This window comes from Dunckerocampus dactyliophorus, chromosome 3 (assembly GCF_027744805.1).
Source record: "Dunckerocampus dactyliophorus isolate RoL2022-P2 chromosome 3, RoL_Ddac_1.1, whole genome shotgun sequence".
In the NCBI taxonomy this organism is placed as follows: domain Eukaryota; kingdom Metazoa; phylum Chordata; class Actinopteri; order Syngnathiformes; family Syngnathidae; genus Dunckerocampus; species Dunckerocampus dactyliophorus.
In genome coordinates this window covers 1,045,726-1,063,661 of record NC_072821.1, presented here as the reverse complement: position 1 = coordinate 1,063,661, position 17,936 = coordinate 1,045,726, and the positions used below count along the sequence as shown (strand labels likewise).

The 17,936-nt window shown below is 48.7% G+C and overlaps 1 protein-coding gene across 1 annotated transcript in view; it reads right to left on the bottom strand.

The window, feature by feature from the left end:
- Positions 1-17,936, bottom strand: part of LOC129178478 (mucin-2-like) — a 41,622-nt gene that overhangs the window by 4,555 nt on the left and 19,131 nt on the right. Inside the window, 22 exon segments of the mRNA XM_054770753.1 lie at positions 497-710; positions 779-962; positions 1,047-1,294; positions 2,108-2,279; positions 2,360-2,592; positions 2,720-9,876; positions 10,247-10,393; positions 10,478-10,624; positions 10,934-11,080; positions 11,615-11,755; positions 11,987-12,217; positions 12,302-12,442; positions 13,130-13,591; positions 13,676-13,822; positions 13,907-14,047; positions 14,279-14,509; positions 14,594-14,734; positions 15,500-15,646; positions 15,956-16,096; positions 16,328-16,558; positions 16,643-16,783; positions 17,471-17,932. Of these exon segments, the coding sequence (XP_054626728.1) occupies positions 497-710; positions 779-962; positions 1,047-1,294; positions 2,108-2,279; positions 2,360-2,592; positions 2,720-9,876; positions 10,247-10,393; positions 10,478-10,624; positions 10,934-11,080; positions 11,615-11,755; positions 11,987-12,217; positions 12,302-12,442; positions 13,130-13,591; positions 13,676-13,822; positions 13,907-14,047; positions 14,279-14,509; positions 14,594-14,734; positions 15,500-15,646; positions 15,956-16,096; positions 16,328-16,558; positions 16,643-16,783; positions 17,471-17,932 (11,406 nt within the window).

Here is a 17,936-nt window from a genome sequence, read left to right as displayed (position 1 = left end):
TCCCCCCAACCTAAGTTTCCAAAAATTGCAACGTTATTCATTGTTTTTGACTGAAACATTTTTTTTTCAGCTTCCTGCTACTAGAATGACATTTTTCCTCACACTGTGACTTCATTCTTGTGAAATGAAGGCTTTTTTTCCTTGCTAGATTACAACTCTTTTGTTAATATTTTGACTTTTGATTGCTTTTCCCATTGTTGCTGCTCTAGTTTTTTTTTTTTTTAAGTTTCCTTGTTAAATTACATTTTTAGACTGTGCTGTGGGCCGATAAAATCACAGTCACGGGCTGCAAATGGCCCCCGGGCCACACTTTGGACAACGATGCCGTAAGACTACAACCTGAAATACAACACAACATACTAATATTTACATTTGTTTGATGAGCTGAGACATTTTAGTGTGACAAACTTGCAAAAAAAAATAAGAAACCTGAAAGGGGGTGCACACTTTTTCACAGCACTTCTTTCAAGCTTCGCTTTGAGCGTTCCGGCCCCACCTGCTGGTGATCAGGCCGCAGATGGCGGGTTTGCAAGCAGCCTGTGTGGGCGAGGGCGACGGCGTGAACGTGGTTGTTGCAGTGATAACTGGCAAGCTGGTGGGGGTGACACACGATGTTCCCTGGACAAGCCAGCGGTCCGCAGAGTCTGAGCAGCTCTCCACCTGACCGTTGGGCGAGCGGCAGTCGTTGGCCTGGGAGTTGTCGCACGTTCCTGGAAGACGAGTTCTGGTCACTTTATGTAAGGAGAATTTGAAGGTCAGAGGGCGTCAGGCCTCTCACCACACTGTCCCTCGGTGTTGCCAGCAAACAGGGAGTTGGGCAGGTGGATGGTAAAAGATGAGCCCCTGTAGACCACCTGGCTCAGGATCTCTGCTATCTCCAGTGTAATCACCAAATCGGTGCTGGTGATGCGCAGCACTGAGTTGCTCCAAGCGGGGTAGATGCGTTTGTGGTTCACATAAACCTGGAGGCAAAGAAAAACATACATCCTAAGTGGGAAATGTTCCATTCGCACTAATGACGCAGTTTAAATACTGTAGGTCTTTACCACATTGTGGACATTTCCCAAAGTCCTCCTCTGAGTCAGAAGTACGTGTGAGGATTTATACGTGATGTTCAGAGCGTGAGGACAAAACGTGTCGTCTGAGGGATCGCAGTGGTGCTTGTTTACCGCCGCCGTCAGCTCATGTTTGCCGATGATCTCTTTCACCAGGTAGTAAGAGCAGTTCTCGTGGAAAACGAATGACTTCCCGTCAAACGTCATGTAGTGGGAGCCGCCCCACATGCTGCACACGCCTGCCGCACACCAGCAGGGAGGAAGAAGGACACGTGAGAGCTGGAACAAGCTGAAAGAAATGCTTGATCACATCCGGCATCGTTACATTAACGGCCATTAACACTGTACAGGTGCGTCTTAATGAATGATAATGTAACATCACGCACAAGTGACTTGATTTTAGGACCTCAATTCAGACTAAGCGAGCTATTCAAGGCTCAGGAAGTGTTTGCAGTTGACGATAGGGTGACTCGGTAGTTCACAATATTGACGTTTTTGACAATTTTTCAAATGTTACCAGATACTAAATTTCGGATTTTTAATAGCTGGAAGCTACAGTCATCAAAATTATTAAGAAATAAGGCATTACATTTTTGAAGAGGTTCACTTCTTGAACTGACCTCATGAAATCAATTAACTTTTCAAAAATATTCAAATTTACTGAGATGCACCTGAACAAAAAAAAAGGAACTAGTTACGTGCATGCGGCGGAAGAATACGTAGTCATGCGTCGCGATACTGAGTTAGGACAACGTCGCTTTTGTTTTTTTTTGTGAACCTTTGAACTTTAACCTCCATTAATTCTCCCAAGCCTAGGATGGCAGGGCGTCAAAGAAAGGACAGTGAAATTAAACGTAGTAAAACGCTCAAAAAGTGGAGAAATCTGGACCAACATTGGCCTCATGCTTGGTCTAAGACGATCCCAACCATCATCAAGATCGTATCCTTGAACGTGTGAAAGGATCTGCGGCTATGAAATGGACAGAGACAACTAAAGCAGCATAGTTAGAACCCATACGTAGACCAAAGACCTCCTGGCCATGTGGACTTACATTGACATTCATAATGGAAGCAGCATCCTTTGGAATCATAGACCTTGATGGCTTTACGTCCATTGGCACAGATGAGTTCTTGGGACTTGGGACAGACTGTTGGTGTCTCGGTGACCACGCCATTGCTGCACGTAGCGATGGTGCAGTTGTTGACTTTCCAGGACTCTCCATTCTGTGAGAGAACAACACAATACTGGTGAGATGCAGTACTTTGGCTCTTTTGTATTTTCCGTACAGGAGAGAAAATTTGACCTTTCTTGATGGAAACACATTAGTGCAGTCCAAGGTGGTTGTGGGTGGGAATATGGATGTTGTTGAAATTGATGCTGTCGTAGTGGTCCTGGACTCTGAAGTGGTAGACGGTGCGGTCGTGCTGGGTACCGTTGTTGAACACGAATTGTAATGGGTGTCAATTTTACAGGTTGAGTTGCAGTATGCAACAAAACACCAACCTAAACCATCTGTCACATTGTACACCATGTCACCTGTAACAGAGTGGAGAAAAGCAAAATGGATTCACATTCAGTGGAAATTAAGTTTTTTGATTGCATGTACAAAAAATAACAGAAAATGTAATGAAAATGTAAAGAAAAAGAAAGCAGTTTCACTTACCAGGACTGTATGAAGTTCCATTGAAAAAGCAAGAACACAATGTGGTGGATGATGGTGAAAAAGGAGAAACTGTGGTAGAATTAACTGAACTGCTTGTGTACACAGTTGAACTACCAGGAAGTGTTTGTGTTATTGGCCTGATAATTGTAGTTCCCGAAACACTTGTTGGACTCAAAACAGTGGTGGTCAAAATTGAAGGTTGTGTAATCACAACTGTTGTTTGTCTTTCAGTGACAACCCCTTCAGCAGTTGACAGTACTTTGGTAGTTGTGGTGCTCAAAAAGTTTTTGGATGTTGTTCCAGTGTTTTCTGTAGTAGTTGTTGATCCACCTGGTGCAGAGGTTGTAGTCTGGCCAGGTACTGTTGTAGAAGTGGTTGTTGGCCCAGTGGTGAATCCAGGTGGTGTTGTCTCACCTTCTACAGTTGTTCGCTGATCTGTAGTGGTTTCTCCAGGTCGAGTGGTCGCTCCAGATGTGGTTTGTGATGGTACTTTTGTAGTCTTGGTGCTAACAGAAGATTGGGATGTTGTTCCAGTTTTTTCCGTAGTAGTTGTTGATCCACCTGGTGCAGAGGTTGTAGACTGGCCAGGTACTGTTGTGGAAGTGGTTGTTGGCCCAGTGGTGAATCCCGGTGGTGTTGTCCCACCTTTTACAGTTGTTCGCTGTCCTGTCGTGGTTTCTCCAGGTCGAGTGGTAGCTCCACATGTGGTTGGTGATGGTACTTTTGTAGTCTTGGTACTCAAGGAGGGTTGGGATGTTGTTCCAGTGTTTTCCATAGTAATTGTTGATCCACCAGGTGAAGAGGTTGTAGTCTGCCCAGGTATTGTTGTAGAATTGGTTGTTGGCCCAGTGGTGAATCCAGGTGGTGTTGTCCCACCTTCTACAGTTGTTCGCTGTCCTGTCGTGGTTTTTTCAGGTCGAGTGGTAGCTCCAGATGTGGTTGGTGATGGTACTTTTGTTGTCTTGGTGCTAACAGAGGCTTGGGATGTTGTTCCAGTGTTTTCCGTGGTTGTTGTTGATCCACCTGGTGCAGAGGTTGTAGTCTGGCCAGGTACTGTTGTAGAAGTGGTTGTTGGCCCAGTGGTGAATCCTGGTGGTGTTGTCCCACCTTTTACAGTTGTTCGCTGTCCTGTCGTGGTTTCTCCAGGTCGAGTGGTAGCTCCAGATGTGGTTGGTGATGGTACTTTTGTAGTCTTGGTGCTAACAGAGGCTTGGGATGTTGTTCCAGTGTTTTCCATGGTTGTTGTTGATCCATCTGGTGCAGAGGTTGTAGTTTGGCCAGGTACTGTTGTAGAAGTGGTTGTTAGCCCAGTGGTGAATCCAGGTGGTGTTGTCTCACCTTCTACAGTTGTTCGCTGATCTGTAGTGGTTTGTCCAGGTCGAGTGGTAGCTCCAGATGTGGTTTGTGATGGTACTTTTGTAGTCTTGGTACTCACGGAAGGTTTGGATGTTGTTCCTGTGTTTTCGGTAGTAGTTGTTGATCCACCTGGTGCAGAGGTTGTAGTTTGGCCAGGTACTGTTGTATAAGGGGTTGTTGGCCCAGTGGTGAATCCAGGTGGTGTTGTCTCACCTTCTACAGTTGTACGCTGTCCTGTAGTGCCAGGTCGAGTGGTAGCTCCAGATGTGGTTGGTGATGGTACGTTTGTAGTCTTGGTACTCACGGAAGGTTGGGATGTTGCTCCTGTGTTTTCCGTAGTCGTTGTTGATCCACCTGGTGCAGAGGTTGAAGACTGGCCAGGTACTGTTGTGGAAGTGGTTGTTGGCCCAGTGGTGAATCCCGGTGGTGTTGTCTCACCTTCTACAGTTGTTCGCTGTCCTGTCGTGGTTTCTCCAGGTCGAGTGGTCGCTCCAGATGTGGTTGGTGATGGTACTTTTGTAGTCTTGGTACTCACGGAAGGTTTGGATGTTGTTCCTGTGTTTTCTGTAGTAGTTGTTGATCCACCTGGTGCAGAGGTTGTAGTTTGGCCAGGTACTGTTGTATAAGGGGTTGTTGGCCCAGTGGTGAATCCAGGTGGTGTTGTCTCACCTTCTACAGTTGTACGCTGTCCTGTAGTGCCAGGTCGAGTGGTAGCTCCAGATGTGGTTGGTGATGGTACGTTTGTAGTCTTGGTACTCACGGAAGGTTGGGATGTTGCTCCTGTGTTTTCCGTAGTCGTTGTTGATCCACCTGGTGCAGAGGTTGAAGACTGGCCAGGTACTGTTGTGGAAGTGGTTGTTGGCCCAGTGGTGAATCCCGGTGGTGTTGTCCCACCTTTTACAGTTGTTCGCTGTCCTGTTGTGGTTTGTCCAGGTCGAGTGGTAGCTCCAGATATGGTTGGTGATGGTACTTTTGTAGTCTTGGTACTCAAGGAGGGTTGGAATGTTGTTCCAGTGTTTTCCTTGGTTGTTGTTGATCCACCTGGTGCAGAGGTTGTAGTTTGGCCAGGTACTGTTGTAGAAGTGGTTGTTAGCCCAGTGGTGAATCCAGGTGGTGTTGTCTCACCTTCTACAGTTGTTAGCTTTCCTGTAGTGCCAGGTCGAGTGGTAGCTCCAGATTTGGTTGGTGATGGTACGTTTGTAGTCTTGGTGCTAACAGAGGGTTGGGATGTTGTTCCAGTGTTTTCCGTAGTAGTTGTTGATCCACCTCGTGCAGAGGTTGTAGTCTGGCCAGGTATTGCTGTAGAAGTGGTTGTTGGCCTCGTGGTGAATCCAGGTGGTGTTGTCTCACCTTCTACAGTTGTTCGCTGTCCTGTCGTGGTTTCTCCAGGTCGAGTGGTAGCTCCAGATGTGGTTGGTGATGGTACGTTTGTAGTCTTGGTGCTAACAGAGGGTTGGTATGTTATTCCAGTGTTTTCCGTGGTTGTTGTTGATCCACCTGGTGCTGAGGTTGTAGTCTGGCCAGGTACTGTTGTAGAAGTGGTTGTTGGCCCAGTTGTGAATCCAGGTGGTGTTGTCCCACCTTCTACAGTTGTTCGCTGTCCTGTCGTGGTTTCTCCAGGTCGAGTGGTAGCTCCAGATGTGGTTGGTGATGGTACGTTTGTAGTCTTGGTACTCAAGGAGGGTTGGAATGTTGTTCCAGTGTTTTCCGTAGTAGTTGTTGATCCACCTGGTGAAGAGGTTGTAGTCTGGCCAGGTATTGTTGTAGAAGTGGTTGTTGGCCCAGTTGTGAATCCAGGTGGTGTTGTCCCACCTTCTACAGTTGTTAGCTTTCCTGTAGTGGTTTCTCCAGGTCGAGTGGTCGGTCCAGATGTGGTTGGTGATGGTACTTTTGTAGTCTTGGTACTCACGGAAGGTTTGGATGTTGTTCCTGTGTTTTCCGTAGTAGTTGTTGATCCACCTGGTGCAGAGGTTGTAGTTTGGCCAGGTACTGTTGTAGAAGTGGTTGTTGGCCCAGTGGTGAATCCCGGTGGTTTTGTCTCACCTTCTACAGTTGTTAGCTTTCCTGTAGTGGTTTCTCCAGGTCGAGTGGTCGGTCCAGATGTGGTTGGTGATGGTACTTTTGTAGTCTTGGTACTCACGGAAGGTTTGGATGTTGTTCCTGTGTTTTCCGTAGTAGTTGTTGATCCACCTGGTGCAGAGGTTGTAGTTTGGCCAGGTACTGTTGTAGAAGTGGTTGTTGGCCCAGTGGTGAATCCAGGTGGTGTTGTCTCACCTTCTACAGTTGTTCGCTGTCCTGTAGTGCCAGGTCGAGTGGTAGCTCCAGATGTGGGTGGTGATGGTACGTTTGTAGTCTTGGTGCTAACAGAGGCTTGGGATGTTGTTCCAGTGTTTTCCGTGGTTGTTGTTGATCCACCTGGTGCAGAGGTTGTAGTCTGGCCAGGTATTGTTGTAGAAGTGGTTGTTGGCCCAGTTGTGAATCCAGGTGGTGTTGTCCCACCTTCTACAGTTGTTCGCTGTTCTGTAGTGGTTTCTCCAGGTCGAGTGGTCGCTCCAGATGTGGTTGGTGATGGTACTTTTGTAGTCTTGGTACTCACGGAAGGTTTGGATGTTGTTCCTGTGTTTTCTGTAGTAGTTGTTGATCCACCTGGTGCAGAGGTTGTAGTTTGGCCAGGTACTGTTGTATAAGGGGTTGTTGGCCCAGTGGTGAATCCAGGTGGTGTTGTCTCACCTTCTACAGTTGTACGCTGTCCTGTAGTGCCAGGTCGAGTGGTAGCTCCAGATGTGTTTGGTGATGGTACGTTTGTAGTCTTGGTACTCACGGAAGGTTGGGATGTTGCTCCTGTGTTTTCCGTAGTCGTTGTTGATCCACCTGGTGCAGAGGTTGAAGACTGGCCAGGTACTGTTGTGGAAGTGGTTGTTGGCCCAGTGGTGAATCCCGGTGGTGTTGTCCCACCTTTTACAGTTGTTCGCTGTCCTGTTGTGGTTTGTCCAGGTCGAGTGGTAGCTCCAGATATGGTTGGTGATGGTACTTTTGTAGTCTTGGTACTCAAGGAGGGTTGGAATGTTGTTCCAGTGTTTTCCTTGGTTGTTGTTGATCCACCTGGTGCAGAGGTTGTAGTTTGGCCAGGTACTGTTGTAGAAGTGGTTGTTAGCCCAGTGGTGAATCCAGGTGGTGTTGTCTCACCTTCTACAGTTGTTAGCTTTCCTGTAGTGCCAGGTCGAGTGGTAGCTCCAGATTTGGTTGGTGATGGTACGTTTGTAGTCTTGGTGCTAACAGAGGGTTGGGATGTTGTTCCAGTGTTTTCCGTAGTAGTTGTTGATCCACCTCGTGCAGAGGTTGTAGTCTGGCCAGGTATTGCTGTAGAAGTGGTTGTTGGCCTAGTGGTGAATCCAGGTGGTGTTGTCTCACCTTCTACAGTTGTTCGCTGTCCTGTCGTGGTTTCTCCAGGTCGAGTGGTAGCTCCAGATGTGGTTGGTGATGGTACGTTTGTAGTCTTGGTGCTAACAGAGGGTTGGTATGTTATTCCAGTGTTTTCCGTGGTTGTTGTTGATCCACCTGGTGCTGAGGTTGTAGTCTGGCCAGGTACTGTTGTAGAAGTGGTTGTTGGCCCAGTTGTGAATCCAGGTGGTGTTGTCCCACCTTCTACAGTTGTTCGCTGTCCTGTCGTGGTTTCTCCAGGTCGAGTGGTAGCTCCAGATGTGGTTGGTGATGGTACGTTTGTAGTCTTGGTGCTAACAGAGGCTTGGGATGTTGTTCCAGTGTTTTCCGTGGTTGTTGTTGATCCACCTGGTGCAGAGGTTGTAGTTTGGCCAGGTACTGTTGTAGAAGTGGTTGTTGGCCCAGTGGTGAATCCAGGTGGTGTTGTCCCACCTTCTACAGTTGTTAGCTTTCCTGTAGTGGTTTCTCCAGGTCGAGTGGTCGGTCCAGATGTGGTTGGTGATGGTACTTTTGTAGTCTTGGTACTCACGGAAGGTTTGGATGTTGTTCCTGTGTTTTCCGTAGTAGTTGTTGATCCACCTGGTGCAGAGGTTGTAGTTTGGCCAGGTACTGTTGTAGAAGTGGTTGTTGGCCCAGTGGTGAATCCAGGTGGTGTTGTCTCACCTTCTACAGTTGTTCGCTGTCCTGTAGTGCCAGGTCGAGTGGTAGCTCCAGATGTGAGTGGTGATGGTACGTTCGTAGTCTTGGTACTCACGGAAGGTTGGGATGTTGTTCCTGTGTTTTCCGTAGTAGTTGTTGATCCACCTGGTGCAGAGGTTGTAGTCTGGCCAGGTATTGTTGTAGAAGTGGTTGTTGGCCCAGTTGTGAATCCAGGTGGTGTTGTCCCACCTTCTACAGTTGTTCGCTGTCCTGTCGTGGTTTCTCCAGGTCGAGTGGTAGCTCCAGATGTGGTTGGTGATGGTACGTTTGTAGTCTTGGTGCTAACAGAGGCTTGGGATGTTGTTCCAGTGTTTTCCGTGGTTGTTGTTGATCCACCTGGTGCAGAGGTTGTAGTCTGGCCAGGTACTGTTGTAGAAGTGGTTGTTGGCCCAGTGGTGAATCCAGGTGGTGTTGTCTCACCTTCTACAGTTGTTCGCTGTCCTGTAGTGGTTTCTCCAGGTCGAGTGGTCGCTCCAGATGTGGTTGGTGATGGTACTTTTGTAGTCTTGGTACTCACGGAAGGTTTGGATGTTGTTCCTGTGTTTTCTGTAGTAGTTGTTGATCCACCTGGTGCAGAGGTTGTAGTTTGGCCAGGTACTGTTGTATAAGGGGTTGTTGGCCCAGTGGTGAATCCTGGTGGTGTTGTCCCACCTTTTACAGTTGTTCGCTGTCCTGTCGTGGTTTCTCCAGGTCGAGTGGTCGCTCCAGATGTGGTTGGTGATGGTACTTTTGTAGTCTTGGTACTCACGGAAGGTTTGGATGTTGTTCCTGTGTTTTCCATAGTAGTTGTTGATCCACCTGGTGTAGAGGTTGTAGTCTGGCCAGGTATTGTTGTAGAAGTGGTTGTTGGCCCAGTTGTGAATCCAGGTGGTGTTGTCCCACCTTTTACAGTTGTTCGCTGTCCTGTTGTGGTTTGTCCAGGTCGAGTGGTAGCTCCAGATATGGTTGGTGATGGTACTTTTGTAGTCTTGGTACTCAAGGAGGGTTGGAATGTTGTTCCAGTGTTTTCCATGGTTGTTGTTGATCCATCTGGTGCAGAGGTTGTAGTTTGGCCAGGTACTGTTGTAGAAGTGGTTGTTAGCCCAGTGGTGAATCCAGGTGGTGTTGTCTCACCTTCTACAGTTGTTCGCTGATCTGTAGTGGTTTGTCCAGGTCGAGTGGTAGCTCCAGATGTGGTTTGTGATGGTACTTTTGTAGTCTTGGTACTCACGGAAGGTTTGGATGTTGTTCCTGTGTTTTCGGTAGTAGTTGTTGATCCACCTGGTGCAGAGGTTGTAGTTTGGCCAGGTACTGTTGTAGAAGTGGTTGTTAGCCCAGTGGTGAATCCCAGTGGTGTTGTCTCACCTTCTACAGTTGTTAGCTTTCCTGTAGTGCCAGGTCGAGTGGTAGCTCCAGATGTGGTTGGTGATGGTACGTTTGTAGTCTTGGTGCTAACAGAGGGTTGGGATGTTGTTCCAGTGTTTTCCGTAGTAGTTGTTGATCCACCTCGTGCAGAGGTTGTAGTCTGGCCAGGTATTGTTGTAGAAGTGGTTGTTGGCCCAGTGGTGAATCCAGGTGGTGTTGTCTCACCTTCTACAGTTGTTCGCTGTCCTGTCGTGGTTTCTCCAGGTCGAGTGGTAGCTCCAGATGTGGTTGGTGATGGTATGTTTGTAGTCTTGGTGCTAACAGAGGGTTGGTATGTTATTCCAGTGTTTTCCGTGGTTGTTGTTGATCCACCTGGTGCTGAGGTTGTAGTCTGGCCAGATACTGTTGTAGAAGTGGTTGTTGGCCCAGTTGTGAATCCAGGTGGTGTTGTCCCACCTTCTACAGTTGTTCGCTGTCCTGTCGTGGTTTCTCCAGGTCGAGTGGTAGCTCCAGATGTGGTTGGTGATGGTACGTTTGTAGTCTTGGTGCTAACAGAGGCTTGGGATGTTGTTCCAGTGTTTTCCGTGGTTGTTGTTGATCCACCTGGTGCAGAGGTTGTAGTCTGGCCAGGTACTGTTGTAGAAGTGGTTGTTGGCCCAGTGGTGAATCCAGGTGGTGTTGTCTCACCTTCTACAGTTGTTCGCTGTCCTGTAGTGGTTTCTCCAGGTCGAGTGGTCGCTCCAGATGTGGTTGGTGATGGTACATTTGTAGTCTTGGTACTCATGGAGGGTTGGGATGTTGTTCCAGTGTTTTCCGTGGTTGTTGTTGATCCACCTGGTGCAGAGGTTGTAGTTTGGCCAGGTACTGTTGTAGAAGTGGTTGTTGGCCCAGTTGTGAATCCAGGTGGTGTTGTCTCACCTTCTACAGTTGTTCGCTGTCCTGTAGTGGTTTCTCCAGGTCGAGTGGTCGCTCCAGATGTGGTTGGTGATGGTACTTTTGTAGTCTTGGTACTCACGGAAGGTTTGGATGTTGTTCCTGTGTTTTCCATAGTAGTTGTTGATCCACCTGGTGTAGAGGTTGTAGTTTGGCCAGGTACTGTTGTAGAAGTGGTTGTTGGCCCAGTGGTGAATCCCGGTGGTGTTGTCTCACCTTCTACAGTTGTTCGCTGTCCTGTAGTGCCAGGTCGAGTGGTAGCTCCAGATGTGGTTGGTGATGGTACGTTTGTAGTCTTGGTGCTAACAGAGGGTTGGTATGTTATTCCAGTGTTTTCCGTGGTTGTTGTTGATCCACCTCGTGCAGAGGTTGTAGTCTGGCCAGGTACTGTTGTAGAAGTGGTTGTTGGCCCAGTGGTGAATCCAGGTGGTGTTGTCTCACCTTCTACAGTTGTTCGCTGATCTGTAGTGGTTTGTCCAGGTCGAGTGGTAGCTCCAGATGTGGTTTGTGATGGTACTTTTGTAGTCTTGGTACTCACGGAAGGTTGGGATGTTGTTCCTGTGTTTTCCGTAGTAATTGTTGATCCACCTGGTGCAGAGGTTGTAGTCTGGCCAGGTACTGTTGTAGAAGTGGTTGTTGGCCCAGTGGTGAATCCAGGTGGTGTTGTCTCACCTTCTACAGTTGTTCGCTGTCCTGTAGTTCCAGGTCGAGTGGTAGCTCGAGATGTAGTTGGTGATGGTACGTTTGTAGTCTTGGTGCTAACAGAGGCTTGGGATGTTGTTCCAGTGTTTTCCGTGGTTGTTGTTGATCCACCTGGTGCAGAGGTTGTAGTCTGGCCAGGTACTGTTGTAGAAGTGGTTGTTGGCCCAGTGGTGAATCCAGGTGGTGTTGTCTCACCTTCTACAGTCGTTCGCTGTCCTGTTGTGGTTTCTCCAGGTCGAGTGGTCGCTCCAGATGTGGCTGGTGATGGTACTTTTGTAGTCTTGGTGCTAACAGAGGGTTGGGATGTTGTTCCAGTGTTTTCCGTGGTTGATCCACCTGGTGCAGAGGTTGTAGTTTGGCCAGGTACTGTTGTAGAAGTGGTTGTTGGCCCAGTGGTGAATCCAGGTGGTGTTGTCTCACCTTCTACAGTTGTTCGCTGTCCTGTAGTGCCAGGTCGAGTGGTAGCTCCAGATGTGGGTGGTGATGGTACGTTCGTAGTCTTGGTACTCACGGAAGGTTGGGATGTTGTTCCTGTGTTTTCCGTAGTAGTTGTTGATCCACCTGGTGCAGAGGTTGTAGTCTGGCCAGGTATTGTTGTAGAAGTGGTTGTTGGCCCAGTTGTGAATCCAGGTGGTGTTGTCCCACCTTCTACAGTTGTTCGCTGTCCTGTCGTGGTTTCTCCAGGTCGAGTGGTAGCTCCAGATGTGGTTGGTGATGGTACGTTTGTAGTCTTGGTGCTAACAGAGGCTTGGGATGTTGTTCCAGTGTTTTCCGTGGTTGTTGTTGATCCACCTGGTGCAGAGGTTGTAGTCTGGCCAGGTATTGTTGTAGAAGTGGTTGTTGGCCCAGTTGTGAATCCAGGTGGTGTTGTCCCACCTTCTACAGTTGTTCGCTGTCCTGTAGTGGTTTCTCCAGGTCGAGTGGTCGCTCCAGATGTGGTTGGTGATGGTACTTTTGTAGTCTTGGTACTCACGGAAGGTTTGGATGTTGTTCCTGTGTTTTCTGTAGTAGTTGTTGATCCACCTGGTGCAGAGGTTGTAGTTTGGCCAGGTACTGTTGTATAAGGGGTTGTTGGCCCAGTGGTGAATCCAGGTGGTGTTGTCTCACCTTCTACAGTTGTACGCTGTCCTGTAGTGCCAGGTCGAGTGGTAGCTCCAGATGTGGTTGGTGATGGTACGTTTGTAGTCTTGGTACTCACGGAAGGTTGGGATGTTGCTCCTGTGTTTTCCGTAGTCGTTGTTGATCCACCTGGTGCAGAGGTTGAAGACTGGCCAGGTACTGTTGTGGAAGTGGTTGTTGGCCCAGTGGTGAATCCCGGTGGTGTTGTCCCACCTTTTACAGTTGTTCGCTGTCCTGTTGTGGTTTGTCCAGGTCGAGTGGTAGCTCCAGATATGGTTGGTGATGGTACTTTTGTAGTCTTGGTACTCAAGGAGGGTTGGAATGTTGTTCCAGTGTTTTCCTTGGTTGTTGTTGATCCACCTGGTGCAGAGGTTGTAGTTTGGCCAGGTACTGTTGTAGAAGTGGTTGTTAGCCCAGTGGTGAATCCAGGTGGTGTTGTCTCACCTTCTACAGTTGTTAGCTTTCCTGTAGTGCCAGGTCGAGTGGTAGCTCCAGATTTGGTTGGTGATGGTACGTTTGTAGTCTTGGTGCTAACAGAGGGTTGGGATGTTGTTCCAGTGTTTTCCGTAGTAGTTGTTGATCCACCTCGTGCAGAGGTTGTAGTCTGGCCAGGTATTGCTGTAGAAGTGGTTGTTGGCCTCGTGGTGAATCCAGGTGGTGTTGTCTCACCTTCTACAGTTGTTCGCTGTCCTGTCGTGGTTTCTCCAGGTCGAGTGGTAGCTCCAGATGTGGTTGGTGATGGTACGTTTGTAGTCTTGGTGCTAACAGAGGGTTGGTATGTTATTCCAGTGTTTTCCGTGGTTGTTGTTGATCCACCTGGTGCTGAGGTTGTAGTCTGGCCAGGTACTGTTGTAGAAGTGGTTGTTGGCCCAGTTGTGAATCCAGGTGGTGTTGTCCCACCTTCTACAGTTGTTCGCTGTCCTGTCGTGGTTTCTCCAGGTCGAGTGGTAGCTCCAGATGTGGTTGGTGATGGTACGTTTGTAGTCTTGGTACTCAAGGAGGGTTGGAATGTTGTTCCAGTGTTTTCCGTAGTAGTTGTTGATCCACCTGGTGAAGAGGTTGTAGTCTGGCCAGGTATTGTTGTAGAAGTGGTTGTTGGCCCAGTTGTGAATCCAGGTGGTGTTGTCCCACCTTCTACAGTTGTTAGCTTTCCTGTAGTGGTTTCTCCAGGTCGAGTGGTCGGTCCAGATGTGGTTGGTGATGGTACTTTTGTAGTCTTGGTACTCACGGAAGGTTTGGATGTTGTTCCTGTGTTTTCCGTAGTAGTTGTTGATCCACCTGGTGCAGAGGTTGTAGTTTGGCCAGGTACTGTTGTAGAAGTGGTTGTTGGCCCAGTGGTGAATCCCGGTGGTTTTGTCTCACCTTCTACAGTTGTTAGCTTTCCTGTAGTGGTTTCTCCAGGTCGAGTGGTCGGTCCAGATGTGGTTGGTGATGGTACTTTTGTAGTCTTGGTACTCACGGAAGGTTTGGATGTTGTTCCTGTGTTTTCCGTAGTAGTTGTTGATCCACCTGGTGCAGAGGTTGTAGTTTGGCCAGGTACTGTTGTAGAAGTGGTTGTTGGCCCAGTGGTGAATCCAGGTGGTGTTGTCTCACCTTCTACAGTTGTTCGCTGTCCTGTAGTGCCAGGTCGAGTGGTAGCTCCAGATGTGGGTGGTGATGGTACGTTCGTAGTCTTGGTACTCACGGAAGGTTGGGATGTTGTTCCTGTGTTTTCCGTAGTAGTTGTTGATCCACCTGGTGCAGAGGTTGTAGTCTGGCCAGGTATTGTTGTAGAAGTGGTTGTTGGCCCAGTTGTGAATCCAGGTGGTGTTGTCCCACCTTCTACAGTTGTTCGCTGTCCTGTCGTGGTTTCTCCAGGTCGAGTGGTAGCTCCAGATGTGGTTGGTGATGGTACGTTTGTAGTCTTGGTGCTAACAGAGGCTTGGAATGTTGTTCCAGTGTTTTCCGTGGTTGTTGTTGATCCACCTGGTGCAGAGGTTGTAGTCTGGCCAGGTACTGTTGTAGAAGTGGTTGTTGGCCCAGTGGTGAATCCAGGTGGTGTTGTCCCACCTTCTACAGTTGTTCGCTGTCCTGTCGTGGTTTCTCCAGGTCGAGTGGTAGCTCCAGATGTGGTTGGTGATGGTACGTTTGTAGTCTTGGTACTCACGGAAGGTTGGGATGTTGTTCCTGTGTTTTCCGTAGTAATTGTTGATCCACCTGGTGCAGAGGTTGTAGTTTGGGCAGGTATTGTTGTGGAAGTGGTTGTTGGCCCAGTGGTGAATCCAGGTGGTGTTGTCTCACCTTCTACAGTTGTTCGCTGTCCTGTAGTGCCAGGTCGAGTGGTAGCTCCAGATGTGGTTGGTGATGGTACGTTTGTAGTCTTGGTACTCACGGAAGGTTGGGATGTTGTTCCTGTGTTTTCCGTAGTAATTGTTGATCCACCTGGTGCAGAGGTTGTAGACTGGCCAGGTACTGTTGTAGAAGTGGTTGTTGGCCCAGTGGTGAATCCCGGTGGTGTTGTCCCACCTTTTACAGTTGTTCGCTGTCCTGTCGTGGTTTGTCCAGGTCGAGTAGTAGCTCCAGATATGGTTGGTGATGGTACTTTTGTAGTCTTGGTGCTAACAGAGGCTTGGGATGTTGTTCCAATGTTTTCCATGGTTGTTGTTGATCCACCTGGTGCAGAGGTTGTAGTTTGGCCAGGTACTGTTGTAGAAGTGGTTGTTAGCCCAGTGGTGAATCCAGGTGGTGTTGTCTCACCTTCTACAGTTGTTAGCTTTCCTGTAGTGCCAGGTCGAGTGGTAGCTCCAGATGTGGTTGGTGATGGTACGTTTGTAGTCTTGGTGCTAACAGAGGGTTGGGATGTTGTTCCAGTGTTTTCCGTAGTAGTTGTTGATCCACCTCGTGCAGAGGTTGTAGTCTGGCCAGGTATTGTTGTAGAAGTGGTTGTTGGCCCAGTGGTGAATCCAGGTGGTGTTGTCTCACCTTCTACAGTTGTTCGCTGTCCTGTAGTGCCAGGTCGAGTGGTAGCTCCAGATGTGGTTGGTGATGGTACGTTTGTAGTCTTGGTGCTAACAGAGGGTTGGTATGTTATTCCAGTGTTTTCCGTGGTTGTTGTTGATCCACCTCGTGCAGAGGTTGTAGTCTGGCCAGGTACTGTTGTAGAAGTGGTTGTTGGCCCAGTGGTGAATCCAGGTGGTGTTGTCTCACCTTCTACAGTTGTTCGCTGATCTGTAGTGGTTTGTCCAGGTCGAGTGGTAGCTCCAGATGTGGTTTGTGATGGTACTTTTGTAGTCTTGGTACTCACGGAAGGTTGGGATGTTGTTCCTGTGTTTTCCGTAGTAATTGTTGATCCACCTGGTGCAGAGGTTGTAGTCTGGGCAGGGACTGTTGTAGAAGTGGTTGTTGGCCCAGTGGTGAATCCAGGTGGTGTTGTCTCACCTTCTACAGTTGTTCGCTGTCCTGTAGTTCCAGGTCGAGTGGTAGCTCGAGATGTAGTTGGTGATGGTACGTTTGTAGTCTTGGTGCTAACAGAGGCTTGGGATGTTGTTCCAGTGTTTTCCGTGGTTGTTGTTGATCCACCTGGTGCAGAGGTTGTAGTCTGGCCAGGTACTGTTGTAGAAGTGGTTGTTGGCCCAGTGGTGAATCCAGGTGGTGTTGTCTCACCTTCTACAGTTGTTCGCTGTCCTGTAGTGCCAGGTCGAGTGGTAGCTCCAGATGTGGGTGGTGATGGTACGTTCGTAGTCTTGGTACTCACGGAAGGTTGGGATGTTGTTCCTGTGTTTTCCGTAGTAGTTGTTGATCCACCTGGTGCAGAGGTTGTAGTCTGGCCAGGTATTGTTGTAGAAGTGGTTGTTGGCCCAGTTGTGAATCCAGGTGGTGTTGTCCCACCTTCTACAGTTGTTCGCTGTCCTGTCGTGGTTTCTCCAGGTCGAGTGGTAGCTCCAGATGTGGTTGGTGATGGTACGTTTGTAGTCTTGGTGCTAACAGAGGCTTGGGATGTTGTTCCAGTGTTTTCCGTGGTTGTTGTTGATCCACCTGGTGCAGAGGTTGTAGTCTGGCCAGGTATTGTTGTAGAAGTGGTTGTTGGCCCAGTTGTGAATCCAGGTGGTGTTGTCCCACCTTCTACAGTTGTTCGCTGTTCTGTAGTGGTTTCTCCAGGTCGAGTGGTCGCTCCAGATGTGGTTGGTGATGGTACTTTTGTAGTCTTGGTACTCACGGAAGGTTTGGATGTTGTTCCTGTGTTTTCTGTAGTAGTTGTTGATCCACCTGGTGCAGAGGTTGTAGTTTGGCCAGGTACTGTTGTATAAGGGGTTGTTGGCCCAGTGGTGAATCCAGGTGGTGTTGTCTCACCTTCTACAGTTGTACGCTGTCCTGTAGTGCCAGGTCGAGTGGTAGCTCCAGATGTGTTTGGTGATGGTACGTTTGTAGTCTTGGTACTCACGGAAGGTTGGGATGTTGCTCCTGTGTTTTCCGTAGTCGTTGTTGATCCACCTGGTGCAGAGGTTGAAGACTGGCCAGGTACTGTTGTGGAAGTGGTTGTTGGCCCAGTGGTGAATCCCGGTGGTGTTGTCCCACCTTTTACAGTTGTTCGCTGTCCTGTTGTGGTTTGTCCAGGTCGAGTGGTAGCTCCAGATATGGTTGGTGATGGTACTTTTGTAGTCTTGGTACTCAAGGAGGGTTGGAATGTTGTTCCAGTGTTTTCCTTGGTTGTTGTTGATCCACCTGGTGCAGAGGTTGTAGTTTGGCCAGGTACTGTTGTAGAAGTGGTTGTTAGCCCAGTGGTGAATCCAGGTGGTGTTGTCTCACCTTCTACAGTTGTTAGCTTTCCTGTAGTGCCAGGTCGAGTGGTAGCTCCAGATTTGGTTGGTGATGGTACGTTTGTAGTCTTGGTGCTAACAGAGGGTTGGGATGTTGTTCCAGTGTTTTCCGTAGTAGTTGTTGATCCACCTCGTGCAGAGGTTGTAGTCTGGCCAGGTATTGCTGTAGAAGTGGTTGTTGGCCTCGTGGTGAATCCAGGTGGTGTTGTCTCACCTTCTACAGTTGTTCGCTGTCCTGTCGTGGTTTCTCCAGGTCGAGTGGTAGCTCCAGATGTGGTTGGTGATGGTACGTTTGTAGTCTTGGTGCTAACAGAGGGTTGGTATGTTATTCCAGTGTTTTCCGTGGTTGTTGTTGATCCACCTGGTGCTGAGGTTGTAGTCTGGCCAGGTACTGTTGTAGAAGTGGTTGTTGGCCCAGTTGTGAATCCAGGTGGTGTTGTCCCACCTTCTACAGTTGTTCGCTGTCCTGTCGTGGTTTCTCCAGGTCGAGTGGTAGCTCCAGATGTGGTTGGTGATGGTACGTTTGTAGTCTTGGTACTCAAGGAGGGTTGGAATGTTGTTCCAGTGTTTTCCGTAGTAGTTGTTGATCCACCTGGTGAAGAGGTTGTAGTCTGGCCAGGTATTGTTGTAGAAGTGGTTGTTGGCCCAGTGGTGAATCCAGGTGGTGTTGTCCCACCTTCTACAGTTGTTAGCTTTCCTGTAGTGGTTTCTCCAGGTCGAGTGGTCGGTCCAGATGTGGTTGGTGATGGTACTTTTGTAGTCTTGGTACTCACGGAAGGTTTGGATGTTGTTCCTGTGTTTTCCGTAGTAGTTGTTGATCCACCTGG